General features: G+C 53.9%; 1 protein-coding gene and 1 long non-coding RNA gene across 6 annotated transcripts in view; one reads left to right on the top strand and one right to left on the bottom strand.

The window, feature by feature from the left end:
- Positions 1-24,973, bottom strand: part of TRPM2 (transient receptor potential cation channel subfamily M member 2) — a 104,128-nt gene that overhangs the window by 17,056 nt on the left and 62,099 nt on the right. For 4 of the 5 annotated variants that reach the window (XM_055373712.2, XM_055373713.2, XM_055373715.2 and 1 more), the window contains 7 exons: positions 16,470-16,653; positions 13,102-13,283; positions 12,656-12,788; positions 3,120-3,207; positions 1,913-2,000; positions 1,027-1,184; positions 117-193 (listed from right to left, as the gene is read on the bottom strand). In XM_055373712.2, coding sequence (XP_055229687.1) covers positions 117-193; positions 1,027-1,184; positions 1,913-2,000; positions 3,120-3,207; positions 12,656-12,788; positions 13,102-13,283; positions 16,470-16,653 — 910 coding nt within the window. Of the gene's footprint in view, positions 1-116; positions 194-1,026; positions 1,185-1,912; positions 2,001-3,119; positions 3,208-4,091; positions 4,242-12,655; positions 12,789-13,101; positions 13,284-16,469; positions 16,654-24,973 lie in introns of all 5 variants that reach the window. The other variant, XM_055373718.2, reaches the window with a different exon arrangement.
- Positions 1,291-15,954, top strand: LOC109024480 (uncharacterized). Its single transcript, XR_010132433.1, has 3 exons — positions 1,291-1,702; positions 3,371-3,476; positions 15,604-15,954. It is a non-coding gene; the product is annotated as an uncharacterized lncRNA (long non-coding RNA).

The following is a 24,973-nucleotide window of genomic DNA, read 5'->3' as shown; positions in this document are numbered from 1 at the left end:
CCCTCCTGCTCACCTGGACCTCCCTGGGCTGGGCTCTGACTGGGATTCTCAAGGGAGCCCCTAGGAGGCCCTGGGTTTGGGGCCAGCTGGGAGCACGGACAGCGGCTCATACTCACTCTCCCACGGGGTCCATGGCGGCCGCGTCCTTCCTCTCTGCCGTGTAAAAGGGTGGGTCATAGATCAGGAACTCTGTCTGTCGAAAAACAGGGAGTTTTCCCTCAGATTTTTACCCCCACTGCAAAGCTGGGCCAGGCACCAGGGTGAAAGGGCTGCTCAGCTGGGTCTGAACCCGACCCCAACATCCCAACATGCAGGGCAGAAGCTCCAAGCTGGGCAGAGGCGGGTGCCAGGCAGAGCTGGGGGCTGGGCAGGGCCGGGGGCTGGGATCAGGGACCCCCACCCTGGGGCCAGCTGAAGGGCAGGTGGCCGTGACTTGGGGGCCTTGGGGATCTTCCCAGAGTGGGGCAGGGGGCTAAGCTGGACCCTAGAGGCAAGGAGGATTCTATGTGGTAGAGACCGAGGGGAGGCAGCGGAAGCAGCAGCCTGGAATGTTCTGGATAGGCCAGAGAGAAGCCCTGCACCAGGAGGGCAGGGGTCTCCCAGGGGCCATTAGCCATCTCTCTGTCTCTGTGTCTCTGTCTCTCTTCCATGCCTGGCACCTGGAAAGGGGCCAGAGCCATTCACCAGGGTGGGTGGGGTCTAGGACCAGGGCATGACCTGGGGGAATGGGGCCAGGGGGGCTGGGCCCCGGGATGGTCATGGGAGGAGCCTAAGCCTCGAGCTCTGTGGGGATCAGTGTGCCCCCCTCAGGCCCCTCCACCACCTCCAGCTGTGAGGCCCCTATGACTTGACTTTTCTGTGCCTCAGTTTCCTCAAATGTCAAACAGGGGCTACCAGACACACAGATCCCCCTGTGGCTGCAGTGGCTGGGAGCCAGGATTAATACCAGATGGATGGGGACAGGGCCGCCCTCCCCTCCCCAGGGGCCCAGCCACTCTGCCTGGTTGGGCTTGGGCAGGCGCTCACCTCCCAGGGCACCTTCTCGTTGGGCACGGGGAAGCGAGTGACAGGGCAGTTGGGGTAGAGGAGGTGCCGGGCATTCACGTGGTAGCTGTCGCCCGGCTCCTCCGTCTTCTTCCTGCCTCCCGGCTCAGCATCCAGCTCCTCCGCGGCCTTCTGGGAGGCTGGGGACAGTCAGGAAGCCGTGACGCAAGGCGGAGCCCGGGCTCAGGTGTCCGCCCGCAGGACAAGGACTTCCTCTGTGGTCCTTCCACCAAAACATCTGGGCTTCTCCACCTCCCCAAGCCCAAATGGCCATGCAGGTCGAACACCAGCTCTGAAGTGGGCAGGGCCCCCAGGGAGGACAGCCATGGGAGCTCAGGCAGCGTCCCCACCGGCACCTGCCTCTGTGCAGCAGCAGTCAGGGCCCTCGGCAAAAAGCTGAACTCGCAGTGCGGTTACGAGGGCAAATATGCTCCTTGAGGGCCAGCGAAACTCAGCGGCCCAAGGAAGGCTACTGATGTGCATTTCATAGCCGGCTGCGAATTTAGGAAAACAGACTTTGCTTCTCGTCACTCAGCCCACGTGACCAGGTTCAGACACAGTCTGCAGCCGCCCGCCTCGCACCCCCACTCTGCGGTGCGGTATGTGGGGAGCTCAGGGCACAGCAGGCCAGGCCTCCCCGTGGACGTCCAGGAACCAGGTCAGGTCAGGGATTGGGCGGGGCCTCGGCGCCAGCGTCGGTGGGTGGGCTGAGTTCCTGAGGGCGCTGGCCCTGCCTGGAACAGGCTGCAGCCAGTGCCTTCCTCCTGGACAGAGCCCCCCACCCCCAGCTGCTTCTCCTCCCAACTGACCCCAGACCCAAAAGAAACAGGCGGGTGGAGACCAGCTGCTGGCCTGGCCACCCACTCACCCAGAGTGGGGACGTCCACCTCCGAGGTGAAGCCGCTGGCCCGCAGCGTCCTCACGATCCAGTGCAGGGCTCGGGCTGTCTGGGCCACCTGGAAGGCATGGCCCGAGACACAGTGAGCACCTGCCACCCACACGCATGGTACACACCCCGCTGCCCACCGAGACTTCACTCCCCCAGCCAGGAGCCCCACCCCTGTCACTCAGCCCCTGCGCCCTTTGAAAGTGAGACACCACCTCCTCCCCAGGCAGCCACCAAGCCAGCCAGGACGCTGCCCCAGGCCCACCCGGCTCCCCCCGGGGGCTGCCAAGTCACACATCTGATGGTGCAGCCTGCCCAAGAGACACAACAGTGCGACTGTCACTGCACTGGACAAGCCAGAGGATGGAGCCAGCATGAAGCCACAGTCAGGCAATTCTGCACCACAGGGAGAGGTCACAGGCCGCCAAAGCCAGAGGCTTCCAGGGTTCCTGCACCTCCCAGGAGGAGCCTCCCCAGAGGCCGATGCGCCTCCCACAGGGGACAGTGGGACATGTCTCACTCGTGTGGCTCAGTGCTGGGCACCCTGTCAGGGGTCCCAGCATGGCCAAGACCAGGGTAGAGGGCGGCCTGGGCAGACCCCTGGGTGCAACGGGCAAGACTGGTGGATGGTGGATGCCCCAGCAGCACAGGTCCCAGCCCTGCCCCACAGAGCAAGGCTGGGAGCAGCAGCACAGGGTGGCTGAGCCATCCACAGGGCTCAGCGCTGCCCGCAGGGGCTGCCGTGGCCGCAGGTGCTATTGTTGGAAAGCACGGCCCCGCCCAGCTGGTGGACGTTGGTGGGGTGGTGCGAGCAGACCCTGAGAGGCCGTCTCTAAGTCCTCCCCACCTCGGTCTTGTGGCCTCTCCAGGGCTCAGGCACAGAGTCCCACAGCCTCCCTGGAGGCCGGGAGGGGAGAAGCACTCTGTTTCCTGGGAGCAGTGAGGAGCACAGCCCGGCCGTGGAGGTCTCAGTGCACACAGAAGGAACTCAGTCACAGAAACCCCTGGGCGGGGTTTTCTGGAGGACACACAGGGTGCCTCTTCCAGCTGGGAACGGCTGCCCCAACGTTCCGGCCTCCTCCTCACCATCACTTCTCAGAGCCCTCCTTCTTGGTGCCACCACATGGCAGACCCGCCCACCAGGCCCAGCAGTGGCACCTCCTGACGGAGGCCCGGACCTCGGACCCACCTGCTCCTCCAGGGAGGCCAACCTCTGCTCCATGGAGCCCGACCTCTTCAGTGGGTCCAGGTCCAGCAGGTCCACCATGGCGTCAATCCTGAAAGAGGAAGCAGCTGAGCTGGATGCACACCACGCCTTGGGGCCCTGGGAACGCCACACCGCTCTGTACACGGCCCTGCCAGATGCAGCCACCAAGGCCCTGTGTCAGCCTTTGCTTCCTCTTAATATGAAACTATTTCTAACATGCATTTCTCCCATAGAACCAAACTGCCCAGGGCCCCAGAGGGGAAGATGTCTTAGCAGACGGACAGCCGAGGCTCACACAGCAAGCTCTGGCAGCCTGTCGGTCCCAGGAGAGAGGGGCAGGTGAGTGAACAGAGGGAGGGCCAGGTGACAGGTCACAAACAATGAAACTTCCTCTGGGCACAGCAGAGGTTGGTTTTGTTTTGGGGGTGATGTGGCGCGGCACTGTTGCTTGGGGAATATTTGGTTTCTGTCTTATTTTGTGGGGGTCGTGGAGCGCTGCTGCTTTTCTAAGGATGTTTGGTGTCTGTCGTATTTTGTGGGGGTTGTGGAGCAGCGCTGTTTTTCTGGGAGTATTTGGTTTCTGTCTTATTTTGTGGGGTTGTAGAGTGGCGCTATTATTCTGGAAATGTTTGGTTTCTGTCTTATTTTGCTTCGCCCAGCCTTGGCCTGCTGTGTTTATGGTTAAAATAACTCTGTGGGCACACCCGAGTCTCTAGCTCTCATCCGCTGTCCCCTGGGCTCCCTCACTTCCTTTCATCCACAGCGCCCACTGCAAGTGATATTCTTATAATACACTGAGCAGCTATTTTAGTAACACACAAACTTTCTGGGGATATGACCCACTTTAAACAGTTATCTAGGGAGAGGGAAGAAAGTGATTTCGCTCCAGGCCTGGGCGTCTCCTTTCACCCACATTTCATTTTGCTTAATCCCACAAAAGCTGCTTAACCGCACCTGCCATGTTTTCCCAGACAGCCTTGCAAACATGCGAGGGTGGTTACTGGAGCCTTCTCGGACCCGCGTGATTCCACCACCGTGACATGCAGGAACTGTCTAGATTTGCAGACAGAGCTTGTCCTTGACCCCCAAAGCTCCAGCCCTGCCCTGTGGGCGAGGAGCTTTGGTGAACTCAGCTCACCTCAATGCTGCAAGGTTATGGCACCCCACACTCATGCGCCTCCTGGGTGCCCGGCTTCCTCACTGGAGGAGGGGACGGTGACCAGGCAAGGGCCCTTGGTAAGGGCTGAGGAGCTCTTTCCTCACTTTCCCTGGAGCCCGTGTTCTGCAAGATCAGGTCGACTGAAGCACATCAGCTTCTGTCCCAGGCCCCTCTGCGGATGAGCCAGAGCTGCTGACCAATGGGAGTGACAGCTGAGCACACCAGCCAGTGGCCCAGCGGAAACACGTTCTGCAGGCTCATCTTGGGAAAACTACTCACATACAAATATGCATTAGAGTCAGGGTCTCACCCTGTCACCCAGGCTGCAGTACAGTGGCACCATCATGGCGCACTGCAGCCTCGAACCCCTGGCCTCAGCCTCCTGAGCAGCTGGGACTCTGACCCCATGTGCACCACCACACCTGGCTACTCTTTCCTTTTTTGTTTTTTTTTATTATTTTTTGTAGAGATGGGGTCTCACTATGTTGCCCAGGCTGGTCTCAAACTTTTGGCCTCAAGAAATCCTCCTGTTGTGGCCTCCTTAGTAGCTGGGATCACAGGCATGAGCCACCGTGCCTGGCTAATTGTTATTTTTATTTTTTGTAGAGATGGGGTTCTCACTATGCTGCCTAGGTTGGTCTTGAGCTCCTGGGCTCGAGCAATCCTCCCACCTCAGCCTCCCAAAGTGTTGGGATTACAAGCGTGAGCCACTGTGCCTGGCCTGAAAATTTATATTTTAGTTAAGCTTTTTCAACCTCAGAAAATAACTGGAGGTGCCCAACTTCCACTGAGCACCTAGTCTGGGAAATAGGCAGCAGACCAGCTCTGAGCTTTAAGATGTCTGGGACAGGGCAGGAGCTGAGAGGCATTTGGGAGTAAATTTATTTTTGTTTGTTTTTTTGTTTTTTAGGTGGAGTCTTGCTCTGTCGCCCAGGCTGGAGTGCAGCGGCACGATCCCAGCTCACTGCAACCTCCGCCTCCTGGGTTCAAGCGATTCTCCTGCCTCAGCCTTCCAAGTAGCTGGGATTACAAGCGCACGCCACCACACCCGGCTAATTTTTGTATTTTTAGTAGAGATGAGGTTTCACCATGTTAGCCAGGATAGTCTTGATCTCCTAACCTTGTGATCCACCCACCTTGGCCTCCCAAAGTGCTGGGATTACAGGCGTGACCCACCGCGCCCGGCCTGGGACTGATTCATTTGGGGTCCAGCCCACTCCCTTAAGGCAGGAGGCTGCAAAGTTGCTGGGGCCTGCATTCCAGGCCACACTGCTGGCCAGTGGTGGAAGCTGAGCCACCTCTCTCACTTTCCTGGGCCTCCACTTCCTCATGGGTAAAAGTGGAAGGAAAAATACCTCCCTCTGCAAAAGGGTTGAGCGAGATGATGCAGGTGAAGGGTGTGATCCTCAATGAGCCCTTAACACATGCCAGCCATCGTATTCCAGCCCTGACTATGTTGGTCATCAGCAGAGCTGTGGCCTTCCAGCTTCATCCTGACATGCGGAGGCCGCCTTTCAGAAACTCCCAAGCACCTTCCCCCAGCATCTGGGCCCTGGGCATGGCCACTGCTCAAAGTCCCAGACGAGGCCATCCATCAAAGCTGTACTTGGCCACAGCAAGTAAGAGAAGGTTCTCAGGGCACTGCAAGGCCCCAGGCCCCTCCTCTGTAAGCGGACCATCAGAGCCAAACGTCAGGGCTGAGTAGGCCTGGAGACCAGCGACCCCAGCCTCCTGCAACCCTGCCAGGCCAGGAACTAACAGCAGTTCCAGAATCACATAGGATTTCCTCAGTGCCTTCTAGGCACTGGGCCTGCTCTACATCCCAGGATACTATGGGGAACATGTGGGACTCTGTCCCTACTCTCACATGGAGCCTGGCAGTTAGACATGACACAACCCACAAACCCACCAGCCAACCAACCAACATCCAGATTCCAGAAAGACAGCGTATGGGGACAGGGTGGGTGGAGGGCAGGAAAGGCCCTCCAGTGAAGTGAGGCCTGAATAGAGAGAGACAGCAAGTCCTGACTCTCTCTGGGAGAAGACTGTTCTAGGCAAAGAGCATGCCAAGGGCTCAACTGGAAGTCATCATGCCCAGACTCAAGCAAACAGGACACGTGTATCTAGTTCACTCAGAATGGGAGCTAGAAGGGGCTTTGACATCAGCTAGTTCATTAAGGTCCTCACATTGTCACCATCGTCATTACTACTGCCATGATAATCACCATCATCACTATCACCACCACCACCACATCCACCATTGTCACCACCACCAGCACCAGCACCACCACTACCATCACTACTACCACTGTCACCATCACCATTACCATCCACCACCACCACCATCACTGCTACCACCATTACCACCATCAGAAGCACCATCACCACCACCATCACCACCATCACTGCTACCACCATTACCACCATCAGAAGCACCATCACCACCACCATCACCACCACCACTGCCATCATCACCATCAACATCACCACCACTACCATCACCACCACCACTGCCATCATCACCATCAACATCACCACCACTACCATCACCACCACTTCCATTACAGCCATCAGAATCACCATCATCACCATCACTACCACCCTCACCACCACCACCATCACAATCACCACCACTACATCACCATCATCACCAACATCACCACTACCATCACCACCATCACCACCACCACCATCACCACCATCATGACCACTACCATCACCATCATCACCACTACCACCATCACCATCACCACCACCATGACTATCACTACCACCATCACCATCATCACCATTACCATCACGACCATCACAAACACCATTGTCACCACCACCATCACCACCACTACCACTACCATCACCATCATCATCACCATCACCACCACCATCACCACCACCACCACTGCCATCATCACCATCAACATCACCACCACTACCATCACCACCACCACCACTGTCATCATCACCATCAACATCACCACCACTACCATCACCACCACCATCACCACCACTTCCATTACAGCCATCAGAATCACCATCATCATCACCATCACTACCACCCTCACCACCACCACCATCACAATCACCACCACTACATCACCATCATCACCAACATCACCACTACCACCACTACCATCACCACCACCACCATTACCAGCACAACCACTATCATCACCACCATCACCACCACCACCATCACCACCATCATGACCACTACCATCACCATCATCACCACTACCACCATCACCATCACCCACCACCATGACTATCACTACCACCATCACCATCATCACCATTACCATCACGACCATCACAAACACCATCGTCACCACCACCATCACCACCACTACCACTACCATCACCATCATCATCACCATCACCATCACCACCACAATTACCAGCACAACCACTACCATCACCATCACCACCATCATCACCACTACTATTACCATCATAACCATCACCATCACCATCACCATCCTCACCATCACATGGGTGGGGACACACAATTTGGCTGTGTCCCCACCCAAATCTCACCTTGAATTGTAACTCTCACAATTCCCACGTGTCATAGGAGGGGCCCAGTGGGAGGTAATTGAATCTTGGGGGTGGGTCTTTCTTGTGCTGTTTTCACGGTAGTGAATAAGTCTCATGAGATCTGATGGTTTTATAAAGAGGAGTTCTCCTTCACAAGTTCTCCCTCTTTGCCTGCCGCCATCCATGTAAGATGTGACTTGCTCCTCCTTGCCCTCTGCCATGATTGTGAGGCCTCCCCAGTCATGTGGAACTGTGAGTCCATTAAACCTCTTTTTCTTCCCAGTCTCAGGTGTGTTTTTATCAGCAGTGTGAAAATGGACTAATACAGTAAATTGGTACCAGTAGAGTGGGGTGCTACTGAAAAGATACCTGAAAATGTGGAAGCAACTTTGGAACTAGGTAACAGGCAGAAGTTGGAACAGTTTGGAGGGCTCAGAAGAAGACAGGAAAATGTGGGAAAGTTTGGAACTTCCTAGAGATTTGTTGAATGGCTTTGACAAAAAAGCTGATAGTGACATGAACAATAAGGTCCAGGCTGAGGTGGTCTCAGATGGAGATGAGGAACTTGTTGGGAACTGGAGCAAAGGTGACTCTTGTTATGTTTTAGCAAAGAGACTGGTGGCATTTTGCCTCCACCTTAGAGATTTGTGGAACTTTGAACTTGAAAGAGAGAGATGATTTAGGGGATCTGGCAGAAGAAATTTCTAAGCAGCAAAGTATTCAAGAGGTGACTTAGGTGCTGTTAAAGGCATTCAGTTTTATAGGGGAAGCAGAACATAAAAGTTTGTAAAATTTGCAGCCTGAGAATGCAACAGAAAAGAAAATCCCATCTTCTGAGGAGAAATTCAAGCCAGCTGCAGAAATTGGCATAAATAGTAAGAAGCCAAATGTTGCCAAGACAACGGGGAAAATGTCTCCAGGGTATGTCAGAGGTCTTCACAGCAGCCCCTCCCATCACAGGCCCAGAGGCCTAGAGAAGACCCACGGGCCGGGCCCCAGGGTCCCCATACTGTGTGCAGTTTAGGGACTTGGTGCCCTGCATCCCAGCCACTCCAGCTGTGACTAAAAGGGGCCAAGGTACATCTTGGGCTGTTGCTTCAGAGGGTGCAAATCCCAAGCCTTGGCAACTTCCATGTGGTATTGAGCCTGCAGGTGCACAGAAGTCAAGAATCGAGGTTTGGGAACCTCCACCTAGATTTCAGAGGATGTATGGAAATGCCTGGGTGTCCAGGCAGAAGTTTACTGCAGGGATGGGGCCCTCATGGAGAACCTCTGCTAGGGCACTGCAGAAGGGAAACGTGGGGTCAGAGCCCCCACACAGAGTCCCTACTGGGGCACTGCCTAGTGGAGCTGTGAGAAGAGGGCCACTGTTCTTCAGACCCCAGAATGGTAGCTCCATCAACAGCTCACACTGTGCACCTGGAAAAGCTGCAGGCACTCAATGCCAGCCCATGAAAGCAGCTTGGAGGGAGACTGTACCCTGCAAAGCCACAAAGGCGGAACTGCTCAAGATGGGAGCCTACCTCTTGTATCAGTGTGACTTCAATGTGAGACATAGAGTCAAAAGAGATCATTGTACAGCTGTAAGATCTGACTGCCCCACTGGCTTTTGGACTTGCATGGGCCATGTAGCCCCTTTGTTTTGGCTAATTTCTCCCACTTGGAATGGATATATTTACTCAATACCTGTACTGCCATTGTATCTAGGAAGTAACTAGCTTGCTTTTGATTTTACAGCTCATGGGTGGAAGGGACTTGCCTTGTCTCAGATGAGACTTTGGACTGCGGACTTTTAGGTTAATGCTGAAATGAGTTAAGGCTTTGGGGGACTGTTGGGAAGGTATGATTAGTTTTGAAATGTGAGGACATGAGATTTGGGAGGGGGCAGGAGCAGAACAATATGGTTTGGCTGTGTCCCCACCCAAATCTCATCTTGAATTGTATCTCCCGCAATTCCTACATGTTGTGGGAAGGACCCATTAGGAGGTAATTGAACCATGGGGGCAGGTCTTTCTCATGCTGTTCTCATATAGTGAATAAGTCTCATGAGATCTAGTGGTTTTATAAAGAGGAGGTCCCCTGCACAAGTTCTCTCTCTTTGCCTGCCACTATCCATGTAAGACATGACTTGTTCCTCCTTGCCTTCCACCATGATTGCCTCCCCAGCCATGTGGCACTGAATCCATTAAACCTCTTTTTCTTCCCAGTCTCAGGTATGTCTTTATCAGCAGCATGAAAACAGACTAATACAACCACCACCATCAATACCACTATCACCAGCATCATCCCTACCACCATCACCATCACTACCACCGCCATCACCATCATCACCCTCACCACTACCATCACCACCATCACCAGCACAACCACTACCATCACCATCATCACCACTACCACCATCACCATCACTACCACCATCACCATCATCACCCTCACCACTACCATCACCACCATCACCATCATCACCCTCACCACTACCATCACCACCATCACCATCATCACCCTCACCACTACCATCACCACCATCACCATCATCACCCTCATCACTACCATCACCACCATCACCAGCACAACCACCACCATCACCATCATCACCATCACCACTACCACCACTGTAACCATCATCACCCTCACCACCACCATCACCACCATCACCCTCACCACCACCATCACCACCATCTTCAGCACAACCACTACCATCACCATCATCACCATCACCACTACCATCACCACTATCCACCACCATCACCATCACTACCACCACCATCACCCCACCACCACCACCATCACCATTGCAGCCACCATCATCACCATCACCACCACCGCCCCCACTACTCTTAAGTAAGAGTGATGATAAAAGCACCACGCCACATTAGCAGATCCCTGGTTATAGTTCCAGCATATGTGCTCAATTCTTTGCAGTCAGGACCCCACTGTATTCTGGAAACAACTCCAAGAGACAGGGACTATCGTGTCTCCATCTTACAGACAAGGTGAGGGAGGTATGGAAAGGCAGGAGTACATACATGTCTCTAAGGGGGAGGGCACTCGGCCTGGTCTTGGCCATCCCTTGCCAGCTCCAGGATGCCCCTGTTTGTGGCTGCAGGAGCCTCCACACTGCCATAACTAGGTGGCACCGTGTCCATTTCCCCCTCCTCCTCTCATGCCATGGTGAGACGCACACTGAGAGCAGGACACTGGGGGCAGCCCTTCCTGCCGCCCGCTGCTGGGCCATTAGGCCCTGCTGACACCTAGCAGGGCCGAAAGGCTGGCAGTGGAGAGAAGGGAGCAGATCTTCCCCCAACACTGACTGTGGGTGGCAAGCCACCCAGGCACCGAGGCAAGAGACAGAGGACATGAGCTGTTCCAGTATAATAAAATATAAAACAAGAATAGTTATACCAGATATAGATCTTAGATATGATTATATATGAATATCATTAATCATTAGTTTGTAGCAATTACTTTTTATTCCAATATTATGATAATCCTCGCTCTATAATCATAGCCTAGGAAAAAACAGGCCACACAGAGATAGGAGCTGAGGGGACATAGTGAGGTGTGACCAGAAGAAAAGAGTGCAAGCCTTCTGTTATGCCCAGACAGGGCCACCAGAGGACTCCTTGGTCTAGCGGTGATACCAGCGTCTGGGAAGACGCCCGTTGCCAGGCAGACCGTGGTCCAGCGGTAGCGAAAGGTGTCAAGGAACAACACCCGCTACTTAGCAGACCGGGAAAGCTGGGCGGGGGGGGTCTCCCTTTCCCCGCGGGAGTTTAGAGAAGACTCTGCTCCTCCCACCTCTTGTGGAGGGCCTGACATCAGTCAGACTTGCCCGCAGTTATCCGGAGGCCTAACTGTCTCCCTGTGATGCTGTGCCTCAGTGGTCATGTTCCTAGTCCGCCTTCATGTTCCATCCTGTACACCTGGCTCTGCCTTCTAGATAGCAGTAGTCAATTAGTGAAAGTACTAATAGTCCCTGATATGCAGAAATAATGGCGTAAGCTATCTTTCTCTCTGTCTCCTCTCCCTCTCTGCCTCGGCTGCCAGGCAGGGAAGGGCCCCCTGTCCAGTGGACACATGACCCACGTGACCTACGTGACCTTACCTATCATTGGAGGTGACTCACATTCTTTACCCTCCCCCTTCTGCCTTGTATCCAATAAATAACAGCGCAGCCAGACATTCGGGGCCATTACCGGTCTCCGCGCATTGGTGGTAGTGGTCCCCCAGGCCCAGCTGCCTTTTCTCTTGTCTCTTTGTCTTGTGTCTTTATTTCTACACTCTCTCGTCGCCGCACACAGGGAGAGACCTACCGACCCTGTGGGGCTGGTCCCTACACTGACCTCGCACCCTGGAAAGAAGCAAGGTGGGAGGAGCTGAGAGGGAGGACGGTGCTGAGCATTACTGACCCCGAGGGCTGGGCTGCCGAGGCCCTGCAGAAGCTACAATAAGGCTGTGCACCAACAAGCTCACAGAGCAAACCACCCCCAAACCAGCCTGGACCCCGTGTGCACATCCTCCCAGGCCTCCAAGCCGGATCCTGCGGGCCAACCTGCCCCTCCCCCAGCCACCAGGGCTTCCCTCCCAGCCTCTGACCCTGTGCCCTGTGGGGCCCAGCCTTCCTAAGGACCCCAGAGGGTCCTGGGTCAGGTGCGGGCACAGGCCCAGATGCCTGCAGCATTGCAGGGGCCACGGGATACAGCACTCCCTCGCCGGTGAGGCATTGCTGGGCCTCCCCAGGTGGGACATGTACTCATGGTGCCTGTGGACCTGCAGGAGGTCCCCCAGAGGCTTCCCGCCCCCAGGCCCACGCGAGCCCCCATACTTATTGCTGATGTCCTCGATCTTCTGCTCGGGCCGCTGCTTTTGCTGGAACTGCCGGTTCTGGAGGTAGTTCTCCTTCAGGTAGATCTCCCAGGAGAGCAGGGCCGCCTCCTCGTTCTTCTCCAGCTTGTTCTCTGTCAGGGTGGGAGGACAGACCAGGGGACCTGGAATCCTCAGGAGGTGGGCCCTGAAGCCCTGACCCACTGGGGGGCCCCGTGGGAGGGGGCCAGTCCTGAGTGGCAGGAAGAGCCCATCGCACACCTGCCCCCAAGGGGGCCTCTGGGCTCAGTCCCCACCACTTGCTCAAGGCCAGCAGAAGGCCAGCGGCCTGAGTGACCTGCACGCCTGCCGAGCGTCCAGGGTTCTGGGCAGAGCTGCCATGCCGTCTCCACCCCCTCTGCACCCGGGTGGCCAGGACATTCAGGAGAGGCACTGGGGCTGGCGTACTGAGCTGCTTGTGCCTCTTGGCCGGAGTCTTCAGGACCACCCTCTTGATGAAGAGCTGCAGGTGGCTGAGGAGGATGAAGGGGGGTGGCGCGGCGGGGCGGCTGTGGTACTCCTCGATCAGGTCGTGGCGCTGGAACTTCCAGATCTGGTCCGTGTGCTCCTGCACCTGCTGGAAGGTGTAGCTGTCAGGGAGGAGAAAGTGACACCTCGAGGTCAGGGTGTTTACCCAGAACAGACACCTCTCATGGCCTGCGTGCCCACTGTGATGCCACAGAGAGCAGAGCCACGCCCACATGCCCACTGTGATGACAGAGAGCAGAGCCACGCCCACATGCCCACTGTGATGCCACAGAGAGCAGAGCCATGCCCACATACCCACTGTGATGCCACAGAGAGCAGAGCCACGCCCACGTGCCCACTGTGATGCCACAGAGAGCACAGCCATGCCCACGTGCCCACTGTGATGCCACAGAGAGCAGAGCCACACCCACGTGCCCACTGTGATGCCACAGAGAGCAGAGCCACGCCCACGTGCCCACTGTGATGCCAGAGAGCAGAGCCACGCCCACGTGCCCACTGTGATGCCAGAGAGCAGAGCCACGCCCACGTGCCCACTGTGATGCCACAGAGAGCAGAGCCACGCCCACGTGCCCACTGTGATGCCACAGAGAGCAGAGCCACACCCACGTGCCCACTGTGATGCCACAGAGAGCAGAGCCACGCCACACGGGAGGCCAGCTCCAGGCACAGAACTCAGCCCACAGACCTCACAATTCCAGGCTTCCTGGGAACCAAGGCAAGAAAAAAGGAGAAGCACACAGACTTTCGATTTTATAAGCCTCACTGGCTAATAACACGAAGTGGGTGTTTATCAGGAGACAGACACTGTCTGGCATTGAACTCTAGGACCTGATCTGTGGATTCTGATGAGCACAAGAGCCAGACCCTCCAGGGGTGCATGTGGAAGGGGCAGGGCTGCAGGGGCCTCCTTGGTGTGTCTCAGGGTGACAGGCACAGAGCCCTCCACAGTGGGAGCCGGAAGTGTGGGTGCCATACTTGCTGCAGGGACAGTGTCCTGCCACCAGCCCCTTGGCCTCGAGATGACAGTCCTGGCCCATGCTCAGCTTCTCTCAATGTTCAGAACCCACATTCTGAAAGGTGGCAACCTCAGCAACTTAGCCAATGAAACAAGAAGAGAAACAGTTGGTTCCTAACAAAACCAGGAACACAAGGATTTTCAGAGTTCCGGGTAGCACAGGGTCTGTCTGCAGATGCTGGGAAGGGCTCTGAGGGCCTGGGAGGCTTTCTGAATTATGGGGGCAACATGGGGAGACTGGGCTTTCTGTGGGCCATGACAGCTCCGAAGCCGTGCTGGGCTCCTCAGCTCCACTGTCAGGGCTAGGAATTGGCCACAGAACCCCCAGAGCCAACCCTGGGGCCCACTAGGACCCCAAACACCTGTGTTTTCATTCTGCGTGGCCTCCTGGTTCCCTGGAGTTCTTTTTTATGCTGCCTCTGGTGTGAGGTCCTCAGCATTTAATTTGTTCTAAGTTTAAAAGCTGCAAGAGCAAAACAGAACCCCCAAAGCCTGGGGCCCACAGCTGCTGCAGCTGATCAGAGATACGACCCCAGAGGACCACGTCCACCAGGGGCCGGATGGACAGCCACCTATTTTGTACTCCTTGTTTCAAAAGCAACAATAGCAAATAACATTCCAAAAGTTCTATGATAAGACTTCAAGACACTAGGATTTAAAGAAAATCCTAGACATTTTCAAAGAGAAGAAACAGCTACTGCATGGGTCTCCTGATGCTGCTGTAGTGAACCGCCACGGCCTTGGCAGCTTAAAGCAATCAGACTCTCCTCTCAGTCCTGGAGGTCAGGAGTCTCACTGGGCTAAAACCAAGGTTCGGCAGGGCTGTGCTCCTCCCGTAGGTCAGGAGCCTCCATGCCTTGCCTTTCCTGCCTTCCAGAGGCCGCCTGCGTTCCTGGGCTGGGGCTCTCCCCTCCCCCCGACGCTCACTGCCACCGTCACATTCCTTCTCTGCCTCCCTCTTCCACAGCCCCTCGTGATGATGTCGGGCCCATGCAGATAACCCCAGATAATTTCCCACCTCAGGATCCTCCACTTAACCCCACCCTCCCAGTCCCTTTTGCCACATAGGGCCCCATAGCCACAGGGTTCGAGTGTGGACCTCCCTGGGGCTGTTATTCAAACTGCCACAGATGCCACAAACACCAGGCCCAGAGGAGGTGGACACGTGTGTGCAAATCCACAAAACCAGCAAAGCACGTGAAGACTTGCAGATGAGGAAGACCCCAATGGCGCGGGAGGGCAGACACAGAGCCGTCCACAGATGGATGGGAGCTTCAGGGAAGGCACTGCAGAGCCAGCGCCGTCTGAGGCACACGGTGGGGGCAGCAGGAACACGCCTAGGGCTGGGGAACCGGCCCCAAAGAGCTAAAGAACCCAGCAACTAACAGAAATGCTCACACTTACAGATGGCAGACGGGAAAAGAAGCCACCTGCTGGGATGCTGAGACTCGCTCGCAGGAGCTTTCGGAACTGGCTAAGGTCACAGCTGGAACCACTGTGGCCAGTTGGAGTCTGCACAGCCCGAGTTTCCACCCCGGGGTCCCAGTAACTCTGCCCAAATGTGCAGAGACCCATGAGGAGACACAACTTTCCAGAACCCCCTTTTCTTCCACCAGCCACTTACTCATCCAAGAACCCACCCCTGAACCTTCCCTAATAGAAACACTGCATTAAAGCAGCGCGGGGAGACAGACGTGAACTGTGCCCCTGTCTCCTTGTGGGTTGGCCTAGAATAAAAGCTTTTCTTTTCTCAAAAACCTGGTGTCATAGTATTGGCCTCCTGCACATCGGGCAGTGAGCCCTTTTGCTCAGTAACAGGGAGACACAGGCAGAGCCCTTGGGGTGACAAGGGGACAGCCCTGAGCAGCAGTGGCCCCAGCACGCTCCCCGGGTGGAGCAGTGAGCTCATGAATAATGCTGCTCCTGCGCAGAAGGAACAAGGCTGACACCAACATCCCTGCCCTGCAGGAGGAGGCTGCCTCCACAGCAGCACCGTGAGCAGGGCCCATGTGGATCCGCAGCACCGCGGGTCCCCAGCAGCCACAAGGACAGACCCACGCCAGCTCAAGAGACAGACTCACGCCAGCTCAAGACACGCAGCAGTGACCACAGAGAGTGGCTGTGCACACTCCACCAGGATATGAGTGACGCGCCTCTGTGCACCAGCCCATCATCCACACTGTCCACAAGACCCTGGAGACAGCGTGGCCACTGCGGCCCAGGAACGCCGCCCACCCACCCACCTGCACGCCAGCCCCACCCAGGCGCTCACTTGAACATGGCGATGAGGAGGTTGAGCAGCAGGATGTTGGTGAAGAGCAGGTAGAGGCAGAGTAGGAGGACCGTCAGCCACTCGGGGAAGGCCGGCCTCTGCTGCGTCGCGTCGCTCTCGGGGCACTTGGGCTTGTACGGGTCGGTGCCGTTGGGGCTGCAGTGCTCCGGGTTGAAGTTCACACCTGGCGTTGGGAATGGGGGTGGGTGAGCCAAGAAAACAACACAGAGTCAAGAGGAGCTTGGCAGGAGGGGGCCCTCAAGGCCTCCAGTCACTGCCAGGTCCCCCACAGGCCTGATGCTGCTCATCTGGGTGACCTCAGCTGTCACCTCTGGGCCAGAAGTCCAGAAAGAGGCATCTGTCTCCAGCCAGATGCAGGTAGGAGGCCCCAGGGGCAGAGCTGCACCCAGGCTGGCCCGTGCCTCCGCCCAGGGTGTGCCACCCACCAGGGCACTGCCAGGGTCCCAGCCAGGGCCAGCACCAGGTCCCAAGCCTGGGGAGTTCAATTTGGTGGAAATAATTTAAAAGGAAAGGCCAGGAGCCGTGGCTCATGCCTGTAATCCCAGCACTTTGGGAGGCCAAGGCAGGCGGATCACCTGAGGTCAGGAGTTTGAGACCAGCCTGGTCAACGTGGTGAAACCTTGTCTCTACTAAAAATACAAAAATTAGCCAGGCATGGTGGCGGGCGCCTATAATCCCAGCTACTCGGGAGGCTGAGGCAGGAAAATCACTTGAATCCGGGAGGGAGGTGGAGGTTGCAGTGAGCCGAGGTTGCGTCATTGCACTCCAGCCTGGGCAACAAGAGCAAATGTCTGTCTCAAAAATTAAAAAAAAAAAAAAAAAAAAAAAAAAGAATTGAAAAGGAAAAAAATAACAACTATCCCAAAGAGAAGGGAGACGTGGAGATGTGGAAAAGGGAAGATGCTGCAGAGGCAATGTATCGACAAGTGAAACGGGTGATTGTGAAGAAAAATAGCGTCCTGCGTGCATAGAAAGTAAGGGCTATTGAATATGGAACCAGCTTCTACCTTAAACAAATCTCTAAGGAAACATAGTAAGTTGTTAACAGTAGTTAACTCCGGGAGGTGAAATTATGAATAACATTCTTTCCTTATACTTATCTTGAATTTTAAAATTGTTCAACAATGAGCAATGCATTATTGGGTAATCAAACCTATTTTGAATGTGTTACTAATTTTCTAAGATACAAACGCACTCTGATGGCTATAAATTCCTATATTAAAAAAGAAGAGCTGAAATTATTAACGTAACTTCCCACTGTAGTAAACTAGAAAAAGAAGAGCAAACCACCCTTTCACAATAAAAACACTCAAGAAGTTAGAAATCAAAGAGAACCTCTTTGATTGAAAGGACATTTACAAAAACCCTGCAGCTAACATCATACCCAGTGGGAAAGACTGGATGCTTTCCCTGAGACAAGCCAAAAGCAAGCAGAAGGAAGGAAAGAATGAAGATTAGAATATAAATGAGATCGAGAAAACAAAAACAATGAATGTCAACAAACCAAACTCAGTTCTTGAAAAAGAGCAACAAAAAAAATTACCACCTTGTAGCTAGACTGATCAAGGAAAAAAAGAGAGAAGGCTCAAATTGCTAAAATCAGAAATGAAAGAGAGGATATTACTACTAATCTTACAAAAAGAAAAAGAACTCAAAGGAAATCCTAGAGAAAATTGTATGCTAAAAAAATTAGATAATCTAGATGAATGGACAAATTCCTAGAAAGACACAAACTACCAAAGGTGACTGGAGAAGAAATAGAAAATATAAATAGACCTATAACACATAAAGAGATTGAATTAGTAAGTTAAAAACATCACACAAAGAAAAGTCCACACTCAGAGGAGTTCACTGGTGAATTCTACCAAATGTTCATGGAAGAATTAAAACCACTCTTTTACAAATTCTTCCAAAATATAAGAGGAGGAACAACTTCCTAAGCCATTTTATGAGGCCAGTATTATCCTGATGCCAAAACTAGGCAAACATATTACAAGAAAAGAAAACCACAGACCAATAACCTTCATGAATATATGTGCAAAAATCATCAAAAAACAGCTAGCAAAGTGAATCCAGCACCATGTAAAAGAGATTATTCACCAAGACCAAGTGGGACGTGTCCCAGGAACATACAGTTGGCTTAACATTCGAAGGTCAATTGATGGAATGCACCATATTAATAGTAAAAGGATCAAAGACCATCTGAACATTTGAATAAGTGCAGGAGAAGCAGCTGACAAAGTCTACCACTCCTTCACAATAAAAACACTCAAGAAACTAGGAATAGAAGGGAACTTCTTCAACCTGATAAAGGACATTTACAAAAGCCCACAGCTAACATCACACTTAATGGTGAAAGACTTGTTCCCTAAGATCAGTGGACTCGTCTTAAGATCAGGAGCAAAGCAAGGATGTCCCCCATTGTCCCTTCTGTTCAACATTGTACTGGAGGTTCTAGCCAGGGCACTTAGGCAAGAAGAAGAAATAAAAGGCAACCAGTTTGGAAAGGAACAAGTAAAACTCTCTTTTTGCAGATGACATGGTCTCGTATATGACAAATCCACTAAAAAACTATTAAAAGTAATAAAGAAGTTTAGCAAGGTTTCAGGGTTCAAGATCAATCTACAAAAGACAATGTATGTCTATATACCAGTCATTAACAATTTGAAATGAAATCAATAGGACAATTCTATTTATAATAGCTTGGACAACAATAAAATATTTAGGAATAAATTTAACAGAAGAAGCATTAAGACTTATTACTGGAAACTATAAAACATTATTGAGAGAAATTAAAGAATTAAATAAGCAAAAAGACATCCCATGTTCACAATCAAAATCACAGATGCCCTTTTTGGAGAAATTGATGAGCCGATCCAAAAATTCTTGTGAAGCCAAGGGACCCAGAGGCCAAAGCAATCCTGGAAAAGAACAAATTAGGACTCACACTTCTGAATTTCAAAACTTACTACAAGGCTATGCTCACAAAGACAGTGCGGTCAAAACTTACTACAAGGCTACACCAACCAAGACAGTGTGGTCAAAACTTACTACAAGGCTACGCCAACCAAGACAGTGCGGTCAAAACTTACTACAAGGCTACGCCAACCAAGACAGTGTGGTCAAAACTTACTACAAGGCTACGCCAACCAAGACAGCGCGATCAAAACTTACTACAAGGCTACGCTCACCAAGACAGTGTGGTCAAAACTTACTACAAGGCTACGCTTACCAAGACAGTGAAGTCAAAACTTACTACAAGCCTACGCCAACCAAGACAGTGCGATCAAAACTTACTATAAGGCTACGCTCACCAAGACAGTGAGGTCAAAACTTACTACAAGGCTATGCCAAGACAGTGCAGTCAAAACTTACTACAAGGCTACGCCAACCAAGACAGTGTGGTCAAAACTTACTACAAGGCTACCCCAAGATGGTGCAGTCAAAACTTACTACAAGGCTACGCCAACCAAGACAGTGCGGTCAAAACTTACTACAAGGCTACGCTCACCAAGACAGTGAGGTCAAAACTTACTACAAGCCTACGCCAACCAAGACAGCATGATCAAAACTTACTACAAGGCTATGCTCACCAAGACAGTGCGGTCAAAACTTACTACAAGGCTACACCAACCAACACAGCGCAATCAAAACTTACTACAAGGCTATGCTCACCAAGACAGTGTGGTTCTGGCACAAGGACGGACATCAGTGGAGTCAAACTGAGACTCTAGAAATAAGCCCTTATGTTAATGTTCCACTGATTTTCAACAAGGATGCCAAGATGCTTCACTGGGGAAACAACAGTCTTGTCAACAAATAGTGCTGGGACAACAGGAGAGCCACAACGAAGACTGACCCTTACCGCACACCAGGCCAAACAAAAAGCAAAAGCTATAAAACACTTAGTAGAACACAGGCATAAATCACGGCAATGGTTTTCGCTAGGACACCAAAAGCACAATGATCAAAGAGATTGATAATTTGAACATCATCAAAATTTCAAAAGTTCGTGCATCAAATGACACCATAAAGAAAATAACAAGTCAGTGCACAGATTGACAAAAAAAATTCAAATCATACATTTGGTAAGAGACTGGCATCCTTATGCAAAGAACTCTTACAACTCAACAATATAAAAGAGAACTCAATTGAAAAATGGGCAAAGATGGCTGGGGGCAGTGGCTCACGCCTGTAATGCCAGCACTTTGGGAGGCCAAGGCGGGTGAATCACGAGGTCAGGAGATCGAGACGATCCTGGCCAACATGGTGAAACCCTGTATCTACTAAAAATACAAAAATTAGCCAGGCGTGGTGGCGTGCGCCTGTAGTCCCAGCTACTCGGGAGGCTGAGGCAGGAGAATCACTTGAGCCCGGGAGGCAGAGGTTGCAGTGAGCTGAGATCGCACCACTGCACTCCAGCCTGGGTGACAGAGCGAGACCCCGTCAAAAAAAAAAAAAAAAAAAAAAGGGCAAAGGAGAGGAAGAGACATTTCTTGAAAGAAGACTTACAGACGACGCAGTTGGCAGAGGAGATGCTCAGCATGGTGGGTCCTTAGAGAAATGCCCGTCAAAGCGACAAGGAGAGCCACTTCTCACCCACCGGGATGCGAGCTTTGTTTTTTAATGGACGATAACAAATGTTGGCAAGAAGGTAGAGAAATTGGAATCCTGGGACTGGGCAGGCAGGAATGTGGAATGCGGCCGGTTCTTTGGAAAACAGCCCAGCACGTCCACAAAAACTTAAACATGGAGTTCCCATATGAGCCAGCCATGCATTCCTAGGTGTCTAAGAGAAATAAAAACATACCCACACAAAACCCTATAAATAACTGTTCATGCTACGTTATTCGCAGCATTTGAAAAGTGGAAACGGCCCTGCATGGTGGCTCACACCTGTCATCCCAGCACTTTGGGAGGCCAAGGCGGGTGGATCACCTGAGGTCAGGAGTTCAAGACCAGCCTGTCCAACATGGTGAAACCCCATCTCTACAAAAAATACAAAAATTAGCCAAGCGTGGTAGCAGGGGCCTGTAATCTCAGCTACTCGGGAGGCTGAGGCAGGAGAATTGCTTGAACCCAGGAGGCGGAGGTCACAGTGAGCCGAGATTGCGCCACTGCACTTTGGCCTGAATCCCTCTCGGGAAAAAAAAAAAGAGCGAGACTCCCTCTTGGGGAAAAAAAATATATTAAATATTAATTAGTTAAAAATTTTTTTAATTAAAAAATTAAATATTAATTATTTTTTTAAAAAAAGGAAAAGTGGAAACCACCCATATGTCCACCAACTGATGAATGGATGAACAAAATGTGGTGTGTCCACACAGCAGGGTCCTACTCAGCCATAAACGGGAAGTAAATACTGATACACGGTGACGAACCTTGAAAACGTGACATCAAGTGAAAGAAGTCAGACACCAAAGACTGCCTATTACATCACCCAGTTTCTATGAAACGCCCAGAAAAGGCAACTCACAAGTAGCTTCGTGGGTGGCTGTGGCTGAGGGGAGGGGAACGGGAGTGGCTGTGAGTATGCAGGGTCTTTTCAGGGTGATGCAGATGTTATAAAATTAGATTCTGTAAAGATACTGAAAACCACTGACAGGTGCACTTTATTCAGGTGAACTTTCTCTCAATGAAGCTATTAAAAAAAAAAAACCTTCTATATGAAAAGTGTTCTCTCTGGCAGGCATGGTGGCTCACACCTGTAATCTTAGCACTTTGGGAGGCCAAGGGGGTGGATCACTTGAGCTCAAGAGTTCGATACTAGCCTGGGCTACGTGGTGAAACCCCCATCTCTACAAAAAATACAAAAATTAGCCGGGTGTGTTGGCGTGCACATGCAGTCCCAGCTACTCAGCAGACGGGTGGGAGGAGGACTTGAGCGCAGGAGGTGGACGTGCCACTGCACTCCAGCCTGGGTGACAGAGCAAAACCCTGTCAAAAGACGTAAGGAAGGGAGGAAGCGAGGAAGGAAGGGAGGAAGGGAGGGAGGGAGGAAGGAAGGGAAGAAGGGAGGAAGGGAGGAAGGGAGGAAGGGAGGAAGGGAAGGAGGGAGGGAGGAAGGAAGGGAGGAAGGGAGGGAGGGAGGAAGGGAGGAAGGGAGGGAGGGAGGGAGGGAGGAAGGAAGGGAGGAAGGAAGGGAGGAAGGAAGGAAGGGAGGAAGAAAGAGAGGAAGGGAGGGAGGGAGGAAGGAAGGGAGGGAGGGAGGAAGGAAGGAAGGAAGGGAGGAAGAAAGGGAGGAAGGGAGGGAGGGAGGAAGGAAGAGAGGAAGGGAGGAAGGGAGGAAGGGAGGAAGGGAGGGAGGGAGGGAGGGAGGAAGGGAGGGAGGAAGGAAGGAAGGGAGGGAGGGAGGGAGGAAGGGAGGAAGGAAGGAAGGGAGGAAGGGAGGAAGGGAGGGAGGGAGGAAGGAAGGGAGGGAGGAAGGGAGGGAGGGAGGGAGGGAGGGAGGGAGGAAGGAAGGAAGGGAGGAAGAAAGAGAGGAAGGGAGGGAGGGAGGAAGGGAGGGAGGAAGGGAGGGAGGAAGGGAGGGAGGGAGGGAGGAAGGAAGGAAGGAAGGGAGGAAGAAAGGGAGGAAGGGAGGGAGGAAGGGAGGAAGGGAAGAAGGGAGGAAGGGAAGAAGGGAGGAAGGAAGGGAGGGAGGGAGGGAGGGAGGAAGAAAGGGAGGAAGGGAGGGAGGAAGGGAGGAAGGGAGGGAGGGAGGAAGGAAGGGAAGGAGGGAGGAAGGGAGGGAGGGAGGGAGGGAGGAAGGAAGGAAGGGAGGAAGAAAGAGAGGGAGGGAGGGAGAAAGGAAGGAAGGGAGGAAGAAAGAGAGGAAGGGAGGGAGGGAGGGAGGGAGGGAGGAAGGAAGGGAGGAAGAAAGGGAGGAAGGGAGGGAGGAAGGGAGAGAGGAAGGGAGGAAGGGAGGGAGGGAGGAAGGAAGGGAAGGAGGGAGGAAGGGAGGGAGGGAGGGAGGGAGGGAGGAAGGAAGGAAGGGAGGAAGGAAGAGAGGGAGGGAGGGAGGAAGGGAGGGAGGGAGGAAGGAAGGAAGGGAGGAAGAAAGGGAGGAAGGGAGGGAGGAAGGGAGGGAGGGAGGAAGGGAGGGAGGGAGGAAGGGAGGGAGGAAGGGAGGAAGGGAGGGAGGGACGGAGGAAGGGAGGGAGGGAAGGAGGAAGGGAGGGAGGGAGGGAGGGAAGGAGGAAGGGAGGGAGGGAGGGAGGGAAGGAGAAAGGGAGGGAGGGACGGAGGAAGGGAGGGAGGGAGGGACGGAGGGAGGAAGGGAGGGAGGGAGGAAGGGAGGGAGGGACGGAGGAAGGGAGGAAGGGAGGGAGGGAAGGAGGAAGGGAGGAAGGAAGGGAGGGAAGGAGGAAGGGAGGGAGGGAGGGAGGGAGGGAGGGAGGGAGGGAGGGACGGAGGGAGGAAGGGAGGGAGGGAGGGAGGAAGGGAGGGACGGAGGGAGGAAGCAAGAAGGGAGGAAGGGAGGAAGGGAGGGAGGGAGGGAGGAAGGGAGGGAGGGAGGGAGGAAGGAAGGGAGGAAGGAAGGAAGGGAGGAAGAAAGAGAGGAAGGGAGGGATGGAGGAAGGGAGGGAGGGAGGAAGGAAGGAAGGGAGGAAGAAAGGGAGGAAGGGAGGGAGGGAGGAAGGGAGGGAGGGAGGGAGGAAGGGAGGAAGGGGGGGATGGAGGGAGGGAGGGAGGGAGGGAGGAAGGGAGGGACGGAGGGAGGAAGGGAGGGAGGGAGGGAGGGAGGGAGGGAGGGAGGAAGGGAAGAAGGGAGGAAGAAAGAGAGGAAGGGAGGGAGGGAGGAAGGGAGGGAGGGAGGAAGGAAGGGAGGGAGGGAGGAAGGAAGGGAGGGAGGGAGGAAGGAAGGAAGGAAGGGAGGAAGAAAGGGAGGGAGGGAGGAAGGGAGGGAGGAAGGGAGGGAGGAAGGGAGGGAGGGAGGGAGGAAGGGACGGAGGGAGGAAGGGAGGGAGGGACGGAGGAAGGGAGGGAGGGAAGGAGGAAGGGAGGGAGGAAGGGAGGGAGGGAGGGAGGAAGGGAGGAAGGGAGGGATGGAGGGAGGAAGGGAGGGAGGGAGGAAGGGAGGAAGGGAGGGATAGAGGGAGGAAGGGAGGGAGGGAGGGAGGGAGGGAGGAAGGGAGGGAGGAAGGGACGAAGGGAGGGAGGGAGGGAGGGAGGAAGGGAGGGAGGGAGGAAGGGAGGAAGGGAGGGACGGAGGGAGGAAGGGAGGGAGGGAGGGAGGAAGGGAGGGACGGAGGGAGGAAGGGAGGAAGGAAGGGAGGGAAGGAGGAAGGGAGGGAGGAAGGGAGGGAGGGAGGGACGGAGGAAGGGCGGAAGGGAGGGACGGAGGGAGGAAGGGAGGGAGGGAGGGAGGGAGGAAGGGAGGGAGGGAGGGAGGGAGGGAGGAAGAAAGGGAGGAAGAAAGGGAGGAAGGGAGGGAGGAAGGGAGGAAGGGAGGGAGGAAGAAAGGGAGGGAGGGAGGGAGGAAGGGAGGGACGGAGGGAGGA

This window comes from Gorilla gorilla, chromosome 22 (assembly GCF_029281585.2).
Source record: "Gorilla gorilla gorilla isolate KB3781 chromosome 22, NHGRI_mGorGor1-v2.1_pri, whole genome shotgun sequence".
NCBI classification, from domain to species: domain Eukaryota; kingdom Metazoa; phylum Chordata; class Mammalia; order Primates; family Hominidae; genus Gorilla; species Gorilla gorilla.
Note: the sequence above shows the minus strand (reverse complement) of the source record. Positions and strands in the feature narration are given on the sequence as shown.